Source organism: Oratosquilla oratoria, chromosome 18 (genome assembly GCF_046742065.1).
Source record: "Oratosquilla oratoria isolate Oo_2021 chromosome 18, ASM4674206v1, whole genome shotgun sequence".
NCBI lineage: Eukaryota > Metazoa > Arthropoda > Malacostraca > Stomatopoda > Squillidae > Oratosquilla > Oratosquilla oratoria.
The window spans coordinates 62426449-62449053 of NC_134794.1; the positions used below are offsets into that span (position 1 = coordinate 62426449).

General features: G+C 41.0%; 1 protein-coding gene across 1 annotated transcript in view; it reads right to left on the reverse strand.

Moving 5' to 3' along the window:
• The window catches only part of LOC143035317 (uncharacterized), a 37657-nt gene that overhangs the window by 8234 nt on the left and 6818 nt on the right, over nucleotides 1-22605 (reverse strand). Inside the window, exons 2-4 of the mRNA XM_076202254.1 lie at nucleotides 20546-21301; nucleotides 17196-17351; nucleotides 8614-8725 (exon numbers count right to left, since the gene is read on the reverse strand). Of these exons, the coding sequence (XP_076058369.1) occupies nucleotides 8614-8725; nucleotides 17196-17351; nucleotides 20546-21301 (1024 nt within the window). The remainder of the gene's footprint in view (nucleotides 1-8613; nucleotides 8726-17195; nucleotides 17352-20545; nucleotides 21302-22605) is intronic.

Below are 22605 nucleotides of genomic sequence, written 5' to 3' on the forward strand. Positions count from 1 at the left end.
TGCGGATCCAGGGGGGGGGGCTGAGGAGGCTGAAGCCCCCCCCAAATTTGTTCTTCCATGAATCATTGTAAGGATGTCATTTAATCGATTTTAGTACTTTCTGATGTTTTGCCAGGTCCGGGGATTAAATAATCTGACAGCATGTGTGCAGTATTTGGGCGGAATTGTGCTGTGTTTGGCATTTGTTTAATTCCATTTATCTGTTTTGTGCTGCGCGTGTTGTAGGGTTGCCAGGGTTGTGTCTCAGTTGCGCTGAAAAGGGATAGAAAGGAGATATACCACGTTTGTTGGCCGTTTAACATACCTGTATTGTCACCTATATGATTGTTTTGTGTTGTTGAAGCAATCAAGTTGAAGCAATCAATCAAGAAGTATCATCTACAAACAGTAAGTATTCAGGAATACCACAGGCTTTATAGATATCGTTAATGTAAATCAAAAACAAAATAGGACTTAGAATACTACCTTGACGTACCCCCATACTTACACCCATTAATCTCGATTTAACACCGTTAAATAAGACAACTTGATTACGATTAGATAAATATGACTGAAACATCTGAAGTTTAGTCTCTTATTCCGTACTCAGCCATTTTCAGCAATAGAATACTATGATCAACTGTGTCAAAAGCCTTCTTAATGTCTAGAAAATCTGCGGCACATATTTTTTATTAGATAGTCGAGTTGCAATATATTCATGTAAGAGAGCAACAGGCATGTATGTCGAGTGGTTTTCACGGAATCCAAATTGATTATCGAAAATGATCCCATGGTACTCAAGGTAATCTACCAATTGCTCAAGAATAACGGTTTCAAGTACTTTAGACAATACCGGAAGGATCGAAATCAGACGAAAATTTGATACGTTTGATGTGGGCCCATCTTTATGGATCGGGTGTACTACAGCAATTTTTAGGACATTAGGAAAGCAACTCTGTTGAAAGCACAAAGTGAATAAATGCATGAGTAAATGAATAATTTTAGGAGCAGCAAGTTTAAGGATCTTTGCATTAAGGCATCATAGCCATTGGGCTTATTTTTAAGATTATTTATAATACGCAAAATATCGTGAGTTGATGGTTTTATTAGACTAAATTGTGATGAGACTGGAGTTATATATTGAAGTGGGTTTCCTGGGTCATTTGGCAGCTTATCAGCCAATAAACTACCAATTGAACAGAAAAAGTTATTAAACATGTCAGCGATTTCATGGTTGTCAGTTACCTGCCTGTTATTGTGAATAAACAAATTGGGAGTATTATTACTTCTCTTTTTATTAATTACTTCAAGAAGTATTGACCAGAGTTTCTTCGGAACCGATGAATTTTCTTCAAGTTTTTTGAGATAGTATTGCTTGCGAGCCGATTTAATTGATGAGTTGAGAACATTACGATATCTGATAAAATTGTGTTTATTAAGTTCAGAGTTGCACTTCTGTGTATTTTTTATAAAGTTTATTTTTTAAATTGATGCATTTCCATAAGTTATTTGTTATCCAAGGTTTGATTGGTATCTTTCTTCTTGGTATTATTTTAGTCATTAATTTAGTAATTTCTTCATTAAATGAAGTTATCAAACAATTGGCGAAATCATCGTGGTGACAAGTATAATGCACAGTTGCAGTTAAACGTTGAGGTGTAAGCATCTACTCGAGTAAGCACGTAAACTATTACTTATTCGTTTATAATATCTCTTGCAATTGTTTAATAACCCAAAGGGAAATTGAATAGTGGAACACCTTTCTATAAAAGAAAATTATTACTTTAACTTGATATCGAGATTACCATGTATTTTCCCAGTAATCTGGAAGTGAGCATTAAGGGAGAGCAACTGGAGGAAGTGGATAGTTTTAGATACGTGGGTGCAAATGTGGCAGGAAAAGGTGGAGTGAAGGTGGAGGTAGAATGTAGATTGAGAGAAGCGAGTAAATGCCTTGGTGGATTAAAAAGTGTAATGAGGAATAGAAATTTGGGAATGGATGCTAAGAGGAGACTGTATGAAGGAGTGATTGTGCCAACAGCACTGTATGGAGCAGAAACATGGAACATAAGAGAGGAAGAGAGGCGCTTGAATGTGTTTAAGATGAAGTGTCTGAGAAGTACGTAATGATGGGGGTTACTAGGCAAGACACAGTGAGAAATGAGGAGGTGAGGAGGAGAACAGGGGTGGAAAGGGAGTTGGGAGATAGGGTTGATGAAACAGTATTAGGATGGTTTGGACACATGGAAAGAATGAGTGAAGAAAGACTAGTAAAGGAGGTATGGAAGGCAGATGTGGAGGGAGTGAACATGAAGGGACGTCCTAGGATGAGATGGATGGATGGGGTGAAGGGGGCTTTGGGGAAGAGGGGAATGTCTGTTGAGGAAGGACGGGAGAGGACAGAAGACAGGGGTGAATGGAGAATGGTTGTATATGGAAGATGTTGTGATGCATGAGGTGGAATGAAACGGGGGTATGGGGGGTGAGGTAGTGTGTGTGAGCAAAATTATGACGCAGCCCGAAGGGATTTCTCCCCGTCCTTTCCTTTATATGGGGGGACGGAGAGGGGGGGGTCGCCGATTTAATGAAGCGGCCTTGCTGTGGATGTGCTGTGTCTTGCAACACTGCTTCTGACCCAGGGCAGTGAACAGGGTGCAGGGATGACCCGTCATCTAGGAGGTGCTGAGATGGGAGGGAAGGTGGAGGGGTGTGGAGTGTTTTCAGGGATGGAATGGGTGGGAATGATTTTATGCCCTTTTCCTTTTTTGGCTACCTCCCTAGTAAGGGGGAAAAAGCCTTGGTATATGTATGTATATTTAATTTAATCTAGCAGTTCTCCACAATGTTCTTCCATTTCCTTCTATAATTTTTACCAGAGACTTTACTTGAGATTATGTTTGTGGCAGAATTCTTCTATGAAAATAAGCCTGTGTCAGATATTTGTGTTTTGCCCCTGCCAGGCTGGCAGGTCCAGTGAAATGAAGCTAGCAGGGGAACCCGCCAAGATCACTGCATTTTTCAAGCGACGACCTGAATGTGTGAAGATAGATAATGCCACCACAGAGGCAAGTGTTCCGGAGGAAGCCAAGACTGCCGAGGTCCCCCACTCGTCACGTGAAGACGGCACAGTTGCAGTGGCAGCTTCTCAAGAGCCTCGACTTGACATTGCTGATTTCGTGGGGAAGAAGGGAACAGATGCAGAGAAGGTGGTCATCATCCACCAGAAAGTCCCAGTTATCGAGGCTCTTCCATTCAGCTACGAAGGTGGTCAAAAGAGGCGGTTCCAGCCTACCTGGTGCTCAACATACCTGTGGCTCAAATATTCAGTTTTGAAGAACGGAGGATACTGAGCTCGTAAAAGACCACACGTCCACGAAGCGGAAGAAGCTGGTCAGCCTCTGCGCTACTAGATGGGTTGAGCGACACGACTCAGTCATTGTGTTTATGGAATTCCTGCCAGTTATTGCCGTCTTTCTGGAGAACGAGAGCAACTCGGACGCGACGGCGCGGCGGGACTACTACTAATAGCAATCCGAGAGCCGCGCTTTCTGATTGGTCTCGCCGTCGCTGAGTCTGTGCTAGCTCACACTGTGGAGCCGAGCCGAGCCCTGCAGTCCCCTATGGTCGATCTAGTCTCAGCGTACGCTACGATTGGTGATGTGGTGACGCATCTAAACAAGACCCGGGAAAGTGCACTGACCAGCTTCCAGGACATCTTCAAGAAGGCAGAGGGGCTCCTCCAGGAGATCGGTTCATCACACGACACCATTCCTGTACCTCGAGTTTGCAAGCGCCAAACGCAGCGAGCGAATTTACCCTTCCAGACAGCTGAGAAGTACTACCGAAGATCTGTATATGTCCCATTCCTCGACCATGTATTGACTGAGCTGCAGACCCAGTTCGGAAATGATACTATTCCTGTTGGCTTCAAGATCAAGAATCTGCTCAGCAGCGCTGACGGAGATGTTGCTGCTGTACTGGAAGCGGCAAAGGTTTATGAGGCTGACATCGAGACCTTGAGCCTCGTGAGGGCGGAAGCAGAGCGCTGGTATTCAACAACAATGAAGTTCGAATCCATTGGAGATGCCCTTGCCCACGCCCAGACCCGAATGTATCCGAACCTGGCCAAGCTCCTCCGAGTTTTGATCCCGCTCCCAGTCTGGAACGCCGAGGCCGAGCTTTCATTTTTAACCCTGAAGCGACTGAAGACCTACCTAAGGAATACTGTGGGTCAAGATCGCCTCAACGGCCTGGCGCTACTCGGCGTTCACAATGAAATCAATATTGAAATAGTGTAATCAATGTATTTGCCCCAAAAAACAGAAGGTTGATGTTCGTGTGAGATCCCATGAACAATGCTGTATGTTATTAATGTAATTTAGATACTTTTATTAACGGGTTCAGAAGTTCACACACGTTTTTGTTTGTATTTCTGATTTTTAAAGCTACTTTTATTTTTTGTTACTTCCATGAGTCCATGTGCACTAACACTACACACAGATCCTGCAATAATTTCTCTCTATGCGAGAGTATACGCGTGCCAGTGCCTTATCACTGACTAGCACAAGCATGTAATAATATAAAACGAATGTACATTCTATTATATATGTCTAAAATACAGAAAAATCTGAAAAACATTATTAAGTTAAGAGGAAGGAATTCAGGTTAGCCCCCCCAAAATTTTTATCCTGGATCCGCCACTGCCTATAATTGTATCAAGCCAAGCAATTTGTCATTTTCTACCGACTTCAATGGACTTATACTGATATATACTTTCAATTGAATGCACCGAGCAATAGGCAAATCTATGTAATGTATAGAAAATATAATTTTGCATTGAAGACTTAATTTTTTCGGTACGATTACTAAAGCCCCGTCCACACGGAGCATCATGCATCAGCGACTTGATGCAGTAGTCGTGTTGAAAACTTGACAATAGCGTCCGGACGGGCTGCATCATTGCAAATACCTTGCGCGAGCAACCAGATCTCAGTCATCATTTGGCTTTCATGGGTGGAGGATGTCTGCCGATGCTCTACTCATTTAATCATTAAACCACCATAGCTTTGGAGTGTATATATTTTTCTTGCCAGCACCAGACTTCTTTGATGCATTGATGGCAGTCATTTCTCTGCTGTGAAACTGTGTTTTCAGTGTATGAAGTTTTTTGGTAATGTCTTCATTCCGCACATTACATTTTGTTAAAGAACATAAGTCAGCTTTTGATGCTTGTACTTTTAATATTTCTCATCTTATATTCTTTACACTTGATATTGCAAATGGCTGGGTACTGCTTTAGTAGCTTAATGAAATGTAATATAGTCTTCGTCCACTCAAACGGCTTTGCGGAAGTTGCTTGTGCCATTGTATGAAACTAGAATAGCGAAGCAGAGTGCGTGCGTCCTCTCCCTTCAACTGTCATTGACACACTGCACAGCGATTCGAAATTGGTACGCCCAATGACTGCTTTCATGATGCTGCGACGAATTGAAAGTCACGTTTTTTCAACTCATCGCTTCAATACATCGCGCATCAAAATGCTCCGTGTGGACGGGGCCTAACCCTCGGCTTCTTGAATCTGATGTGCAGTCTCCCACGGCACACGTAAAATTAGTCATATTTGTTTGAAAATAGCCCCCAGATCTAAGAGGCTATTGTTTACGTAGATGTCGCTCACTTCAACATACTCATATGTCCGCCAGCACTGTTGTTATATTTTATCTCGCTGATTATCTTCATACAGGACGTGACAGTGATATCCATTATTTTTCAACACTCTCAGATGAAATGCACAAACCGAAATCAACATCCTCTTATTTTTACTGCTAATACTTCAGTAAAAATAATTACCTATTTTTAGTTTTATCTTATAATTAAATTAACAAAGCCTTATCACACACCAGTAAGTAAAATTTATAACATTAAGAGTCATGTTTTTAATTCTAAATACACTTATGCAGCAATTTATGTCCTATTTTTTTTAAATATCGATTTCCAAATTAGCTAAGTCACCCCTTTGCCTCATGAAATCTGAGACAATTGAAAATTCTAGCGCTAATAGGAAACTACGAGCCTGTCTGTGAAAGGTCCCATTCTTATGATCATTTCCACACTGTTTTCCCCATCTGTAACTTTCTTCACATTAAGTTTTTCTTACCCAAAAACATTACTCCTCCATCCTGTTTCTCCTCTCTATTTTTAATCCAATGGACCCCTTAATTCATTCTCCACAATTCCATTTATATCTGGTTTTTCTTCTGACAGGTAATCATTTAATTCACTTAATCCTGAGATCAGTCTATAATAGTATAAGCTACTTTTAATTTTTTCCCCTCTCCATTTCATTCTCTGCTCCTTTCGTTTCTTTTTCTTGAATATCCCATTTTCTCGGCCTCATGTCTAACACTCTCCAATAGAACTTCTTCGTACTCCAATCTTGGCCTTATCAGTGTGGTTAGTATTTTCTTCACCATTCCTTTGACAAAGTAAAAGCAACCTTTATTGATCTTAGCAAGTTGAAGGTTTCTCCAACAATTTTGTTTATCTGTTTATCAGGGGACATGTTCTTTGTGACAATTACTCCCAGGTCTTTTTCTGATCCCACTTTCTTTACTTCCTTTTCATTAATTTTATATTGTCCTGATATCTTTTTTTTTTTTTTTTCAAATTTAATTTTGCTACATTTCTTAATGTGTGTGCGTGTGTATTTACCTTGTTGTATCTTATGGGAAGGGGAGCTATGCTCATGGTGTCCCATCTCTGTATCTCACATATCTAATTTGCTCAAATTCATGTATTGTTTTGCACACACTATTGTTTTGTTTAGCATGTTCCATACATCCACCACTCTATGGGAAAAGCTGTTCTTTTTTAAGGTCTCTTTTATAAATGTCCTTTTTGAACTTCTTTCCTATGGTGTTTCTTTTATCCCAATTTAGTAAGTCTTCCCTATCTCATAATTCTATGAATGGTCAACAATTCACTGCTTTCTTTTCTTTGTTCCAGAGTCAGTAGTTCTAGTTTTGACAATCTCTCTTCATATGACAGTTTTGATAGTGTTGGGGCCATCTTCATAGTTGCTCTCTGGATTCTCTCCATTTTCCTTATATTCTTTTTAGTACTGGGTGACCATAGAGTCAATGTGTACTGCAAGGTTAGCTTTATGAGTGTGACTAGAATTTTCTTTAACATTTCTTCATCCAAGTAAGCAAAAGCCACTTTTCAAAGTTATAGGTTTTGCCAACAATTTTGTTTATCTGCTTATCTGGGGACATATCCTTTGTGATGATTATTCCCAGGTCTTTTTCCAATCCCTCTTTACTTCCTTTTAACCAATATTATATTGTCCTGATATATATATATATATTTTTTTTTTACATTTTCCAAATTCCATTATGCTACATATCTTAATGTTGAAGTCCACTTCCCACTTCTGACTCCATTCCCAAATTCTGTTCAGATCTTTCTGCAGTGAATCACAGTCCATTTCAGTACTCTCCAACAGTTTTGCATCATCTGCAAAGAAGCTCATGTAACATTCCACACTCATCCATGTCATTCACATACATAGCAAACATTATTGGTGCCAATACTGATCCTTGGGGAACTCCACTAATCACCTCTTCCCAAGTAGAACTCTTATCTCTGAGCACTACCCTCATATTTCTTCCATGCAAAAAGTCTTTCATCTATTTCAGTAGTTAACCTTGTACCACTCCTATGGGTTCCCGTTTTCTTAATCTTTTTGTGTGGGACTATATCAAAAGCTTTTTTGTAGATCTAGGAAAGCACAGTCAGCCCATGCATCCCTTTCCTGTATCAAATTCATGGTACATGATCTTCCCTGTCTAAATCTGAACTGTCTCAGACTTAATATATTCTTATCCAGATGTTTTATTCATCTACTTTTTATATCTTTTTCACAAATTTCGACTACCATACTTGTGAAGGGAACCAGTCTATAATTTGTTGGGAATTCCTTATTTCCTCTTTTATAAATTGGTAAGATATCATCATTTTTCCAGTCTTCTGGTATTTCTCCTTTGAGCGAGCAACTCATGTTATATATTCTATTAGTTCTTCTTTACATTCTTTTAATATCCAGTTTGTTATTCCATCTGGGCTGTGTGATTTCCTGACTTCAAGGTTAATTATTTGGTTCATTATTTCTTTCCATGTTACTATTATTTCCCTCACACACACACACATACCAATGACCCTTTCTTTCTTTGTAAGTAGGGGGCCTTGGGTCGATGCAGAATGTTTGTTAAGAAGGTAAGAGAGAGGGTACAAGACAGTAAGTGGAAAATTATTGTGAATAGATATTGAAGTGGCCTGAAGGAATTTCTCATATTTTCTATTTACCCAAGAGTGCATGATAAGGAAGGATTACCATGTAAATAGTAGAGAGTGGCAGTCATAACATACTTCAATTTTTTGCTGGACAAAAATACCAAAAGAACAGTAATTAGTCTCCTTATTTTGTTTACCCAATTCTGCTGTCTTTCATGTCATGCATGGAGATGACAGCATATTCATACCTCCATCACAGGAGCATTAGAAAGGAAGAGGTAGAGTCCTAGGAATAATAATGGGAGAAAATTAAGGGCAGCTGAAACATGGGCTCATGCTTACCAGGCTAGTAAAAATGTAGGAAAGGCAAATGTTAAGGTAATGATCTGCAGCCTTTTTGGCATCCATCTGGTTGATGCACATAATCAGCCCCTCTTGCCAGTACCAATTACTCCTAAAAAAAAAAATAATAATAATAATAATAATAATAAATAAGTTAATAAAATAAATACATACAATAAAAGAACACATTTGTTACTTCAATTGATCTCCATCTTAGCGACAACTACATTCTGTTTCAACAGGTCTGAGAAAGATGAAATTTGTTTCTTTGTTGCCATATCTCTCTTTTACTTGTTAATGAGAGTTGTTTCAAGTTTTACAAACTGGGAACCCACAGCTCTTTAGTGGCTGGCAGTGGTCTGTGGTAGTGAGAGGAACTATGTGGATAAGTGAAACACAAGTAGTACTGGACAAGATATTCAAAATGTTTATTTAACCAAACTAGCCATGACTAGCCGCTATAAGAGATCAATGCCAACTGCCAACAAATAACAACTGCTCATCTTTCCATGTCATCCATTTCTCACCTACCAATTTCATTCCTTTGACTAATATTCTTGCACTTCTCCTCTATCTACTGTAAGACTTGTAACTCACCTGATTTATGTGATTTCCTGGTTCTTCGGTTGTTTGTTTAATTTTTCCATCCCTGAACACACACACTTTTCTCACTCTACAATCTACCTTACCTAAAAACACTAGCTCTGCTAATTCTAATCCTATCAAGGTTACACTTGCACCTTCTCATTCCACATATGCACTGACATGCACATGCCTTCATATGCCCTTTGCCTTCCTCCCTACACTGTGACCTTTGACCCTGTGTGTGGGTGCCAACTAGACACCCCATATCTGCACCACATTCACCACCTCCATACCACATACACACACATGTCGTCGAAGAGGAAGGAGGGCCAGCGATTGAGCTCTAACTTAGCGCTTTGTTGTTGGATTCAGGAAAAACGCCTTATTGTTTGTCTTTCAAGATGTAGCATTGTGTTCTCAGTGACTGGTAAGGTATCTAATCCAGTACTTAAATCAAGTATAGTTTTTGCACAAAATGGAGGAAAGTAAAGAAGGAAAAAGAATCAAATCAACCAAGAGCAGGTTAGACATGAGTGGAGTCACCATTGGTAGTAATCCCTAGGAGAATGTGAATAAACGTCACTCCAAAGACAACTCAGAGGTATGACAATAGAGTTTTTTCAGGATTTCAGAGGGAAAGGGGAACAATAGAAAAAATTATGGACACAGAAAGAGATACTAGGATTAGCAGGGCACTAATGAATCAAGACATCTGATTTGGTAGATGAATTGATTTAAAATTAGACTATTGAGCTTTGCAATTAGAGATGTCAAACTTACGCAGAACCAACGATGAAATAATCAGAGAATTAAACAATCTAAAAAGTAAACTAATTATAAGAGAAAATGAAAGAAAGGAAAATAAGGATAGAAACAAAAATGAACAACTAAAGAGGTCAAAGAACAATTACAGCAGTGACCTTAAAGATGAGAGAATCAATCAGAGATAGACCTTATTGAAATAAAAAAAATCAGTGGAAACAGGAATGCAAAAATAAAAAAATCACTTTCAAAGAAAAAGTACAACAGCAGGTAGAAGAGAGTGCAAAGGAAACAGTAATTAAAGTAATCAAAGAAAAGGAAAACTGGGTGAGAGACATACATACATACATACATATACCAAGGCTTTTTCCTCCTTACTAGGGAGGTAGCCAAAAAGGAAAAGGCATAAAATCATTCCCACCCATTCCATCCCTGAAAACACTCCACACCCCTCCACCCTCCCTCCCATCTTAGCACCTCCTAGATGACGGGTCATCCCTGCACCTTGTCCACTGCCCTGGGTCAGAAGCAGTGTCGCAAGACACAGCACATCCACAGCAAGGCCGCCATTAAATCGGTGACCCCCCCTCTCCGTCCCCCCATATAAAGGAAAGGACGGGGAGAAATCCCTTCGGGCTGCGTCAAAATTTTGCTCTCACACACTACCTCACCCCCCATCATGCATCACAACATCTTCCATATACAACCATTCTCCATTCACCCGTCTTCTGTCCTCTCCCGTCCTTCCTCAACAGACATTCCCCTCTTCCCCAAAGCCCCCTTCACCCCATCCATCCATCTCATCCTAGGACATCCCCTCATGTTCACTCCCTCCACATCTGCTTTCCATACCTCCTTTACTAGTCTTTCTTCACTCATTCTTTCCATGTGTCCAAACCATCCTAATACTCTTTCATCAACCCTATCTCCCAGCTCCCTTTCCACCACTGTTCTCCTCCTCACCTCCTCATTTCTCACTCTATCTAGCCTAGTAACCCCCATCATACTTCTCAGACACTTCATCTCAAACACATTCAAGCTGCTCCTCTCTTCCTCTCTTATGTTCCATGTTTCTGCTCCATACAGTGCTGTTGGCACAATCACTCCTTCATACAGTCTCCTCTTAGCATCCATTCCCAAATTTCTATTCCTCATTACATTTTTTAATCCACCAAGGCATTTACTCGCTTCTCTCAATCTACATTCTACCTCCACCTTTTCCTGCCACATTTGCACACAAATATCTAAAACTATCCTCTTCCTCCAGTTGCTCTCCCTTAATGCTCACTTCCAGATTACTGCCACTTTCACCCCTTGTACATCTCATCACCTTACTTTTACCCACATTTATCTTCAGCTTTCTTCTATCACACACCCTCCCAAACTCTGTCACCAACTTCCTCAATACCTCCTCCGATCCTGCCACAAGCGCAGTGTCGTCCGCAAACAACAGCTGGCTCACCTCCCGCTTTTCTCCATTTTCTTTAACCATCTCCAATCCCTGACCCACTACCCTTGCATTTACCTCTCGCACTACCCCATCCATGTATAAGTTGAACAGCCAGGGTGACATAACGCATCCTTGACGAAGTCCCACCTTTACCTCAAACCACTCACTCTCTCCATTTCTAATCCTGACACAAGCTCTACTACTCTCATAAAAACTGTGAGAGACACAGTGCACAAAAACAATGCATTGTGGTTTACAGTATCAAAGAAAAACCTAATGTGCACAAATACCAAAGAGAAAAAGAAACGAAATTGCGAAGGAAACACTGAAAGCAGTTCAGGACGAAGGTCAAGAATTTGAGAAGACAATCGACAATGTCCACAGAATGGGTACATACATACATACATATACCAAGGCTTTTTCCCCCTTTCAAGGGAGGTAGCCAAAAAGGGAAAGGCATAAAAACACTCCCACCCATTTCATCCCTAATACACTCCACACCCCTTTTGGGGGACATACTCCAAAGAAAAAACTATAGGCCAATGAAAATCAAACTAAGGACTCAAATGATTGCTAGAGAGATAATATCAAAAGCAGCAAAACTAGCAAACAGTTAAAATTACAAAAACGTGTGGATAAAAAAAGGAGATGAACGATGAAGAAATAGAGAAAGATAGGGCTATAAGAAATGAAGCTAAGGATAAGAAACGAGAGAAAATCGGAGACCGAAAAAAAATTAGTTTTTCGGAGAGTGATGGATCCGAGACTAAAAAAATGGTACATTAGAAAAATGGAAACAAACCAAAAAATAGAAGAAAAGAAAAAAATAATAGTGGCATACACAATTATGGTATGGTTTCTGGAATAATTGAATTAAATGACTATCAGTTAATAGCGAAACCAGACATAATGGGAATTGTGGAGGCAAAACTGAAAGGTCCTATACAATCAAGTATGGTGGGATAAGGATTATACAACCATTGGTCAAAGAATAGAATGGATAAGCAAGGGGGAGGAGTCATGTTATTGACTGGAAAGGGCTTAAATGTAATAAAGACAACAGAAGGTAAAGAAAATGTGGAAATGATCACAAGCAAAGTTGAAAATAGCAGTATGAAAAGCAGAAAGTTTATAGTAGAATATGTGCCTCCAAAAGCAAAGGTTTGGTCTGATAGCAATCACTCAAAATTACTGGAAGACAGGAAATAAATTGGGAAGAATTGACAATAAAAGGTGGAGAGGAACTCTGGGGCAACATTCTACTGGATTTGACCATTGATTATACATTGACTCAATGGGTCAAGGAAAACACTATAGAAACAATGAAGAACCATCGAGACTAGACTTGATATTCACTTCCGAGTCTGAAATTGTGGACAATATTAACTATAAGACACCAATGGGGAAGAGTGACCACATAATAAGAGTTCGAACTCAAGGAACAAAATCAAGTGAGAAGAAATGAGAAACACAGAGAAGGAAGATTAATGTACAACAAAACTGACTTTGTAAAACTTAGAAAATTTACTCAAAACACTAACTGGGAAAAAATTTCAAATAATGAAACAAAGATGGAAGATAAATGGAACATGTTTAAGGAAAAATACAAGGAGGGAACAGATAAATATGTACCTAGGAAGAAACAAAAAAGGGTTTGCATAAAGTGTTGGGAGGTTATGCAGATTTATGGGATAGGAGGAAAGCTTTTGGGAGCTGTCAAGAGTTTTTATGAGAGTAGTAGAGCATGTGTTAGGATTAGAAATGGAGAGAGTGAGTGGTTTGAAGTAAAGGTGGGACTTCGTCAAGGATGCGTTATGTCGCCCTGGCTGTTCAACTTATACATGGATGGGGTGGTGCGAGAGGTGAATGCTAGGGTAGTGAGTCAGGGATTGGAGATGGTTAAAGAAAATGGAGAAAAGTGGGAGGTGAGCCAGCTGTTGTTTGCGGACGACACTGCGCTTGTGGCAGGGTCAAAGGAGGGATTGAGGAAGCTGGTGGCAGAGTTTGGGAGAGTATGTGATAGAAGAAAGCTAAAGATAAATGTGGGTAAAAGTAAGGTGATGAGATGTACAAGGGGTGAAAGTGGCAGTAGACTGGAAGTGAGCATTAAGGGAGAGCGACTGGAGGAAGTGGATAGTTTTAGATACTTGGGTGCAAGTGTAGCAGGAAAAGGTGGAGTGAAGGTGGAGGTAGAATGTAGATTGAGAGAAGCGAGTAAATGCCTTGGTGGTTTAAAGAGTGTAATGAGGAATAGACATTTGGGAATGGATGCGAAGAGGAGACTGTATGAAGGAGTGATTGTGCCAACAGCACTGTATGGGGCAGAAACGTGGAACATAAGAGAAGAAGAGAGAAGGAGTTTGAATGTGTTTGAGATGAGGTGTCTGAGAAGTATGGTGGGGGTTACTAGGCTGGATAGAGTAAGAAATGAGGAGGTGAGGAGGAGAACAGGGGTGAAAAAGGATTTGGGAGATAGGGTTGATGAAAGAGTATTAGGATGGTTTGGACACATGGAAAGAATGAGTGAAGAAAGACTAGTAAAAGAGGTATGGAAGGCAGATGTGGAGGGAGTGAACATGAGGGGACGTCCTAGGATGAGGTGGATGGATGGGGTGAAGGGGGCTTTGGGGAAGAGGGGAATGTCTGTTGAGGAAGGAAGGGAGAGGACGGAAGACAGAGGTGAGTGGAGAATGGTTGTATATGGATGATGTTGTGACTGCATGAGGAGGAATGGGCGGGGGGGTGGGGGGTGGGGTAGTATGTGTGAGTAAATTTGACGCAGCCCGAAGGGATTTCTCCCCATCCTCGCCTTATATGCAAAGGGGGACGAAGAGGGGGGGTCGCCGATTAAATGAAGCGGCCTTGCTGTGGATGTACTGTGTCTTGCGACACTGCTTCTGACCCAGGGTGGTGGGCGGGGTGCAGGGATGACCCGTCATCCAGGAGGTGCTCAGATAAGAGGAAGGGTGGGAGGGGTGTGGAGTGTATTTAGGGATGAAATGGGTGGGAGTGTTTTTATGCCTTTACCTTTTTGGCTACCTCCCTTGGAAGGGGGAAAAAGCCTTGGTATATGTATGTATGTATAACAGAAAGTGTAGTGATGCTAAAGATGGAAGAGACAAAGCCTAGAAAAGATGGAAAAAAGAAAAAAATGACAAAATGGCAAACATACATCAAACTGAGAAATGAATATATTGATACATGTAGAGAGGAAAAAAGAAACTGCAAAAAAGACATAACAGGCAAATGCAAAGACCCCAAACTATTTTACAGATATGTAAATGACAAACTAAAAGATAAACATGAAATAGTGACACTGCATGAAGGAAATAAAGAATATACAGAAGATATAGAAATGGCTAAAGTAATGACCAGGCATTTTAGGTCTGTATTTACAATTAAAAGCTCACAAATTTGGGATGAAGGACAGCGAGAAGGATCCTTTAAAATGAAAGAAATAACGGTCACATAGAAAGAAATAAGAGACCAAATAAAGAATCTTGACGTCAGAAAGTCACATGGGCCCAATGGAATAGCGAGCTGGATATTGAAAGAATGTATAGATAAACTTACAGACAAAATACACAAGATAATGGACTTCTGGGGTATTGCCTGCATGTTATTGTGGCAAAGTAGCATGTAGTTGATACTTTAGGGTCTATATGGGGTGCCCCTATGGACCAGAGCCACACATCATTTTGTCAGTGATAGAGGAGGACTCTGTTCACAGAGAAATGACGACACTTTTATTATACTATGACTGTCCCTCTGTTATGCTGTCCCCAACCCCTTGTTACTGTCCTGTACCATTTCTCTGAATGTTCATTTCCTTTTTTTGCCTATCCTGTGGTGGGGGATAGAATGCTGCCACCAAGTCTTCCCACTTGAATCTTAAGAGGTGAGAAAAACAGGACGGGGATTAGAACTAGGTATCCTCCTCCCTGTAGCCCCACAGGGGACATTCCTAAAAAAGTAAAGTAAAAAAAACATCAAGGTGCTAATGGAATATTTGTTGGGGTTTTATGACATTCACGAGTGCAAGTTTTTTATGCAGGATGGTGTCCCTGCCCACAGGTCAAGGTGTGAAAAAGTTCCTCACCGACAACAATATCAAAATGTTGGATTGGCCTGGCAATTCCCCGACCTAAATCTAATAGAAAATGCCTAGAATGTAATGAAAAATGAACTGGAAAACTCGCACCCCACCAACATCACCGACTTTAAGAGGCCCTGAAGATGTGGGGATCAATAGATGTCTCATACTTTGAGAATCCCACCACTTCTATGCCAAGAAAGATCCCGCATGACAAAGTATACTAAATGTAAGCCTAAGGTACCAATAAAACAAATATAAGTTGCACTTTTGAGTTTTATGATCCAAAAATCCCTAGTGTAAGCATTTCATCTGCAGGCACTGTATATACCAGGGGCTTCTTCTCTCTTATATGGGAGGTAGCCAAGTCAAAGGAATGCACCCACTCCCACCCATTCCACTTCCATCCACACCCTTGTTTCTCTCTTTTTAGCTCCTCATGGACGAGGGGTCATCCCTGCCTCCTACCCACTACCTGGGTCAGAAGCAATGCGTCCCCAGCAAGGCAGCTTCACCTTCACTCTCTGTCCCTTCATGTGGAAAATAAAGAAGATAGGGAGAAATCCCTTTGGCCTGTATCAAAGTATCATACACAGCTATTCTCCACTCACTCCTACCTCCTGCCTTCTCCCTTCCTTAGTCAACAGTAATTTCCCTCTTGTTCCCTTTCACCCCATCTATCTTATCCTCAGTTGTCCCCTGAAGTTTACTCCATCCAACTCTGTTTTCCACACCTCTTTTGCTCATTTTTCTTCATTCATTCTTTCTGTGTCCAAACCATCCCAGTACATCCCATACATTTTATCACCACCAATAATTCACAAAAAATAAGTAAATAAATAAATAAGTAAAATAAACATGGAACATAAGAGAGGAAGAGAGAAGGAGCTTGAATGTGTTTGAGATAAGGTGTCTAAGAAGTATGATGGGGGTTACTAGGCAAGACACAGTGAGAAATGAGGAGGTAAGGAGGAGAACAGGGGTGGAAAGGGAGTTGGGAGATAGGGTTGATGAAACAGTATTAGGATGGTTTGGACACATGGAAAGAATGAGTGAAGAAAGACTAGTAAAAGAGGTATGGAAGGCAGATGTGGAGGGAGTGAACATGAGGGGACGTCCTAGGATGAGGTGGATGGATGGGGTCAAGGGGGCTTTGGGGAAGAGGGGAATGTCTGTTGAGGAAGGACGGGAGAGGACAGAAGACAGGGGTGAATGGAGAATGGTTGTATATGGATGATGTTGTGATGCATGAGGTGGAAGGAGTGAGGGGATGGGGGGTGAGGTAGTATGTGTGAGCAAAATTTGACGCAGCCCGAAGGGATTTCTCCCTGTCTTCTCCTGTTATGCATGGGGGGACAGAGAGGGGGGGTCGCCGATTTAATGAAGCGGCCTTGCTGTGGATGTGCTGTGTCTTGCAACACTGCTTCTGACCCAGGGCAGTGGACAAGGTGCAGGGATGACCCGTCATCCAGGAGGTGCTAAGATAAGAGGGAAGAGGGAGGGTGGAGGGGTATGGAGTGTATTCAGGGATGGAATGGGTGGGAATGATTTTATGGCTTTTCCTTTTTGGCTACCTCCCTGGTAAGGGGGAAAAAAGCCTTGGTATATGTATGTATGTAAAATAAACACAATAAAATATATCATTGATCAATGAATGATTGAAAACACAGTGATAGGATAGGGTACACTTACCATACAATCATGGCAATCTGAAAGAAGAACCATACGGTCCACCTGGTGTGCAGCTGCATTACTGCCGTGTTGAAGGGGGAGTGATTTTCTTTCCTCTTGAACACCCACGGAGCAAAACATTGCAGCTGTTGCAAAGTGGTAACTTTGACCTTCGCACTGAAATGGACAGTTTCACATCTTAAAATCTTCTACAGACGAACAAGTATCTAAATTACAAAAGATTACTGGCACGAGAAATGTGGTGGTGAGGCAGAGAGCATGTAGATTGGGTTAATCAATGAATGCTGGGGTGATCTAGGCATATGGGCAGTAACTAAAGGAACACTAGTATAAAAGAGAAAAGGAAACTAAAGGAACACTAGTATAAAAGAGAAAAGGAAACTAAAGGAACACTAGTATAAAAGAGAAAAGGAAACTAAAGGAACACTAGTATAAAAGAGAAAAGGAAACTAAAGGAACACTAGTATAAAAGAGAAAAGGAAACTAAAGGAACACTAGTATAAAAGAGAAAAGGAAACTAAAGGAACACTAGTATAAAAGAGAAAAGGAAACTAAAGGAACACTAGTATAAAAGAGAAAAGTGTGTGGAAGGCGGAGGTGGATAGAGTGAATGTGTGGAAGGCGGAGGTGGATAGAGTGAATGTGTGGAAGGCGGAGGTGGATAGAGTGAATGTGTGGAAGGCGGAGGTGGATAGAGTGAATGTGTGGAAGGCGGAGGTGGATAGAGTGAATGTGTGGGGGGAGGCCAAGAACGCAAAGCTCCTTAGGTACGTAGGGAATGCCCGTCAAGCAGGGAAAGGAAAAGGGAAGAGGTATGTACGAGTGGAGAGTGGTCGTAAATAGATGTAAAATTTATGTGGTCCAAAGGGACTTCTTGTTTGCTCTGTATTTACCTAATTGTAGAATACACAAAAGAAACAAAGTGTGTTGGGTCCCATCTCCTATTCACCATCTTTTTTTAATCATACCTAGACTCAAATTTACATACTGTTCCAACTTGATCTATATCTTTGAATTCCAATTATAATTATGTGGATAAGTGGAGAGGGTCACCAGGTAATGAAGCAGTGGGGGTAAACCAACTTCAGCTGTTGGGCCCTACTGTAGATGTGCTGCATCTTGCTGCATCATTTTTGACTTGGGTGGTGGGTGGGAGACAAGGATGATCCTTCAACCACAAGGAGTTAAGATTGAAAAGGCAACAAAGGGGTGTTGGATGGGTGTGAGACATGCAAAGAACATGATGATGATTCTGTTCAACATTGTGAACTCCCCTATCAGGAGGCTAGGATGGTGCCCCTTACAGAGGATTTTATAGCATGGAATTTAATGAACCACACCCTTGGTCCATCTTGCAGGCAGGCAGAAGGGTTCAAACTGCCATCACCTTGATCTCCACCACAATTAGCAATGCTCTAACCCACTCAGCCTCAACATAACAACAAAAGAATGGGGGAGGATGTGGGGGGTACGACTTGACTGGACCACCACATTTACAAGGGAGGACCTTTTTTTGGGTTTGTACACCAATCTATAACCCTCTTCCCCCATCACAAGGGAGGCTGTCAACAAACACTACCAAGCTGAGTTGCCTCCTAGTCCTATCAAAGAGCAGCCATTAGGTCTACACCCCCTGCAGTGCCACTTCATCAAAGGCTTCCTACAATCACCATCTCCAGAGGATTTTTGGTTATTAGTTGGAAGAATGGAGCCATGCAGTAGCCCAGTGCATACCATGTCAAACTCATGAGCAAACGGTTGTGAGTTCCATTAACAGGATCCACTGCATGCTTCTTGTATTGGTTCCTGACAGCCTTAGCCAAGCAGGTGACCCAAACATTGGCCTAAAAAAAAGCCCATTGGCTTGCCGCAACTGACAGGACTTCCCCTACTAGAGAGAGTAGGATGGTGAAGCGAGAGTTGAAAGAATTAAATTACTATTTGTTGCGGTCTCTTGGCACCCAACTACTGAATGGATAACAAACCCAGGGTCACCGTGGGGAGGTGGCGAGGCAGTAGTTGGTTCTCCTCCTTTAGCCCATTTCTGAATCCTACTTCAAAATCTTGCCTCCTCTTCCTCAAGCGGAAGACAAGATGAAGAAGGTTGCAACACCGTGAAATGGGATTCATAATGGATACAGAAAACCTCTTCCCCTGCTCTAGTTGAAAGCACTGTACCATGGTGTCCTCACTATACTATTTCATTGGTACAACACACATCTAAGTAGGTTGATAAGCATTTTATATAAATAAGACAACGATGCTACATTAAACAAACAGAAGTAAGAATAAGAGATGAAACTATTTTCACCATAGTGATTTTTGACTGGCCTACTATTTTCACCATGCAACTGTCATGACCTACTGGGCAATCTACTAAAGGGGTGCCACTTACATGAGTAAAAGTGTCTGGTGGTCTATCTATACACCAAGGGCTTTTTTTTCCCCTTACAAGGTAGGCAGCAGAGTCGAAGGGCAAGTACCCACTTCCATCCACCACCTTTCCCTCCCCTCTCATTTTAGCTCATCATGGATGATGGATCATCCCTATATCTTGCCCACTACCCTGGGTCAGAGGCAATGCAGCAAGACACAATACATCCACAGCAAGGCAACTTCACTTAATCAGCAACCCCACTCTCTGTTCCCTCATGCAGAAAAAGAAAAGACAAGGAGAAATTTCTTCAGATTGCATCAAAATATCATTCATACATAACCACTCCCTATCCCCGCTTCCTTGCATCACAGTATCATCTATACATAGCCATTCTCCACTCACCTCCCTTCCTTGCTCAATACCCCTTTCACCCCATCCATCAACCTCATCCTCATTCATTCCTTCAAGTTCACTCCCTCCACCTCTGCCTTCCACACCTCTTTTACTGATCTTTCTTCACTCATTCTTTCCATGTGTCCATACCATCCCAATACTATTTCATCAGCTCTACCTACCACCTTTTCCACCCCAGCTCTCTTCCTCACCTCCTCATATTTCACTCTATCCTAGTGGTAAACAGAACATAAAGTTGAAAATCCACTCAGTGCTGAAAGGGTTTGTCAATATGACTAACTCACTACTGTATGGGTACCACATACCATTATAAAATTAAAAGATAGCTGCCAAAATAAAAATAGACTTAAGATTAATCCATTCAGGAGCAGCATCAACTTGAAAATGTATTTTGACTGCAGCCAGACAATTTCAATATGCTCATAAAAACCTCATTAACTAAAAGCACCCATTTTGAATAAGTCACTAGAGAATGGAACTGTCTTTTACAGTCTAACTGCCACTAGGCTCAACAGTTACTTGCACTACTGTAATTAGAGAATAAACAACTGAACCTTACCTATTCTCATTAGTATTCTTTTTGTTGCCATTATTAGGAGGGTTGTTATTCTTTTTCTTGTCATTACTGGCACTATTTCCATTTTTCGTATCTGATTTAACACTATTTGGACTGTTACCAGCAGAAACATGACCTGGATTGTTATGTTCACCTTTGTTTTTGTCTGGACTGTGGTTGTGATCACCCTTGCTTTTGTATGGACTGTATGGGTGACCACCCTCTTTTTTGTTTGGAGTGCAGTTGTCATTATCCATGATCTTACCCTGATTATAGCTCTGATTACTCTTGGTTGGACTGTAGTTGTTATTACCCTTGCTTTTATTGGGCGTGTAACCATGACCACTTTCATTTTTACCACGACTGTTAGAGCTTATCTTGCTGCTACTCTGATTATCATTACCTGATTTACCATACCCATTATTTGGTTTACTAACACCTTGATTAAAATTGTTTCTTGAAGCTCCTTTGTTGGTATTTTTACTATTTTCTCCATTTCTGTTCTGCCATGTCTTCTTCTTGTTGTTCTGGTTCTTTTTGGGACTGCCACTGGAGGTGCTCTTGAGAAGCACATTTACATCATTAGAAGCTGGTGGAGAACAGTAGTTTTCATCATCACTACTGCTGCTACCTCCTTCAATCACATCATCACTACTGCTGCTACCTCCTTCAATCACATCATCATCACTGCAACTCTCAAGGTCTTTCTCCACAATCACAACTTCAGGAACTTCATCTTCATTGTTGGAGGCTTCCATACTGAAAAATATGAACAAAATGTTATACTGGTCCCTTACATCCTTCATATCCTACAAAATTTCATTTGTAACCTCTATGTTCCTCTATAAATCAAGGTCCTAATCAATCATTCAATCAGAATGAATAGTTATGGTAGCCATAGCTATGAACAAGTCTTTTGACAAGGTCCCCAAACAAATACTATCAATAAAGATCATTGGGACAGACTAATAACAATGACAAGAAGTAATTAACCAATTCTGATAGTCCAGACTGGCCGGGATGTCTTTGCGAACTATGCTTGCCAAAGACATCCCGGCCAGTCAGCCAATCAGGAACTCTGAAAGCTCCCCAGGTTCCCACCAGCCTCCTTTAAAAGGTCGGCATCTAGCCAAGACTAGCACTCCTCTCCCAGGCTCAACTCCAAGAAGCAGTTCTCCCCAGCAAGACGCCTTGGGACCAGTTCTCCCCAGCAAGACACCTTGGACACAGTTCTCCCCAGCAAGACACCTCGGACACAGCTCTCCCCAGCTAGACACATTGGGACCAGTTCTCTCCAGCAAGCCACATCATTCCCTCCTGTGGCCCTTTGTTATCAGCCACAATGCTTGATGAGGCCTTCACTCTGGACCTTCTCCCTACAAGCCCTCGTCTGTGACCTCCAAGCCTATTAACCATTAAATCTTAGTGTTAGTGTTATTGTGAGTCTCATTTCCCTGGTTTGTCCATACCGAACCAAACCATGACATCTTGAATGACCTCCCCTGAAAATCTGACCTCTTGAACATTATCAGGTGTAAGTTAAGGAACAAATCATAGTAGTATTGCTCTAATGAGGATATTACTGTACTGTAAATGGTCACCTTAACATGAAAATGAGTTTTTCTCAAATCTAAATTTTAAAGGATAATTTTATGTCAACTTCAACTACAATTTTAAAAATTCTTATGGCATAAAAATCAGAAAAGATTTCTCTTCAAAACTGCATTTTCAAATTCTTTCTGAATCTCATATAATCTGTGTTTTTTGTCATTTTTTTTACAAAAAAAAAATCTTGGTTGGCTTTTGTATAAATACACTATTTGTCATACAAATGAGAATATGCAGTGTTTTTCCTTTGGGTGTCTTAACTCTCATACAAAGGAGATTCTTTTCGTTTAAATAATTTTCCATAATTATAATTCTTTTTTTTTTTTTTTTAGAAAAACAAGCACCCGGCTTCGCCGGCCCTGGCTTCGCCAGGGGTGCTTCGCCTGTGGCGCTGCTCACCTTCGCGCCATTGGAGCTACGCCCCCCTGAGATACCCTCTGTCCCTGAATTTTCTT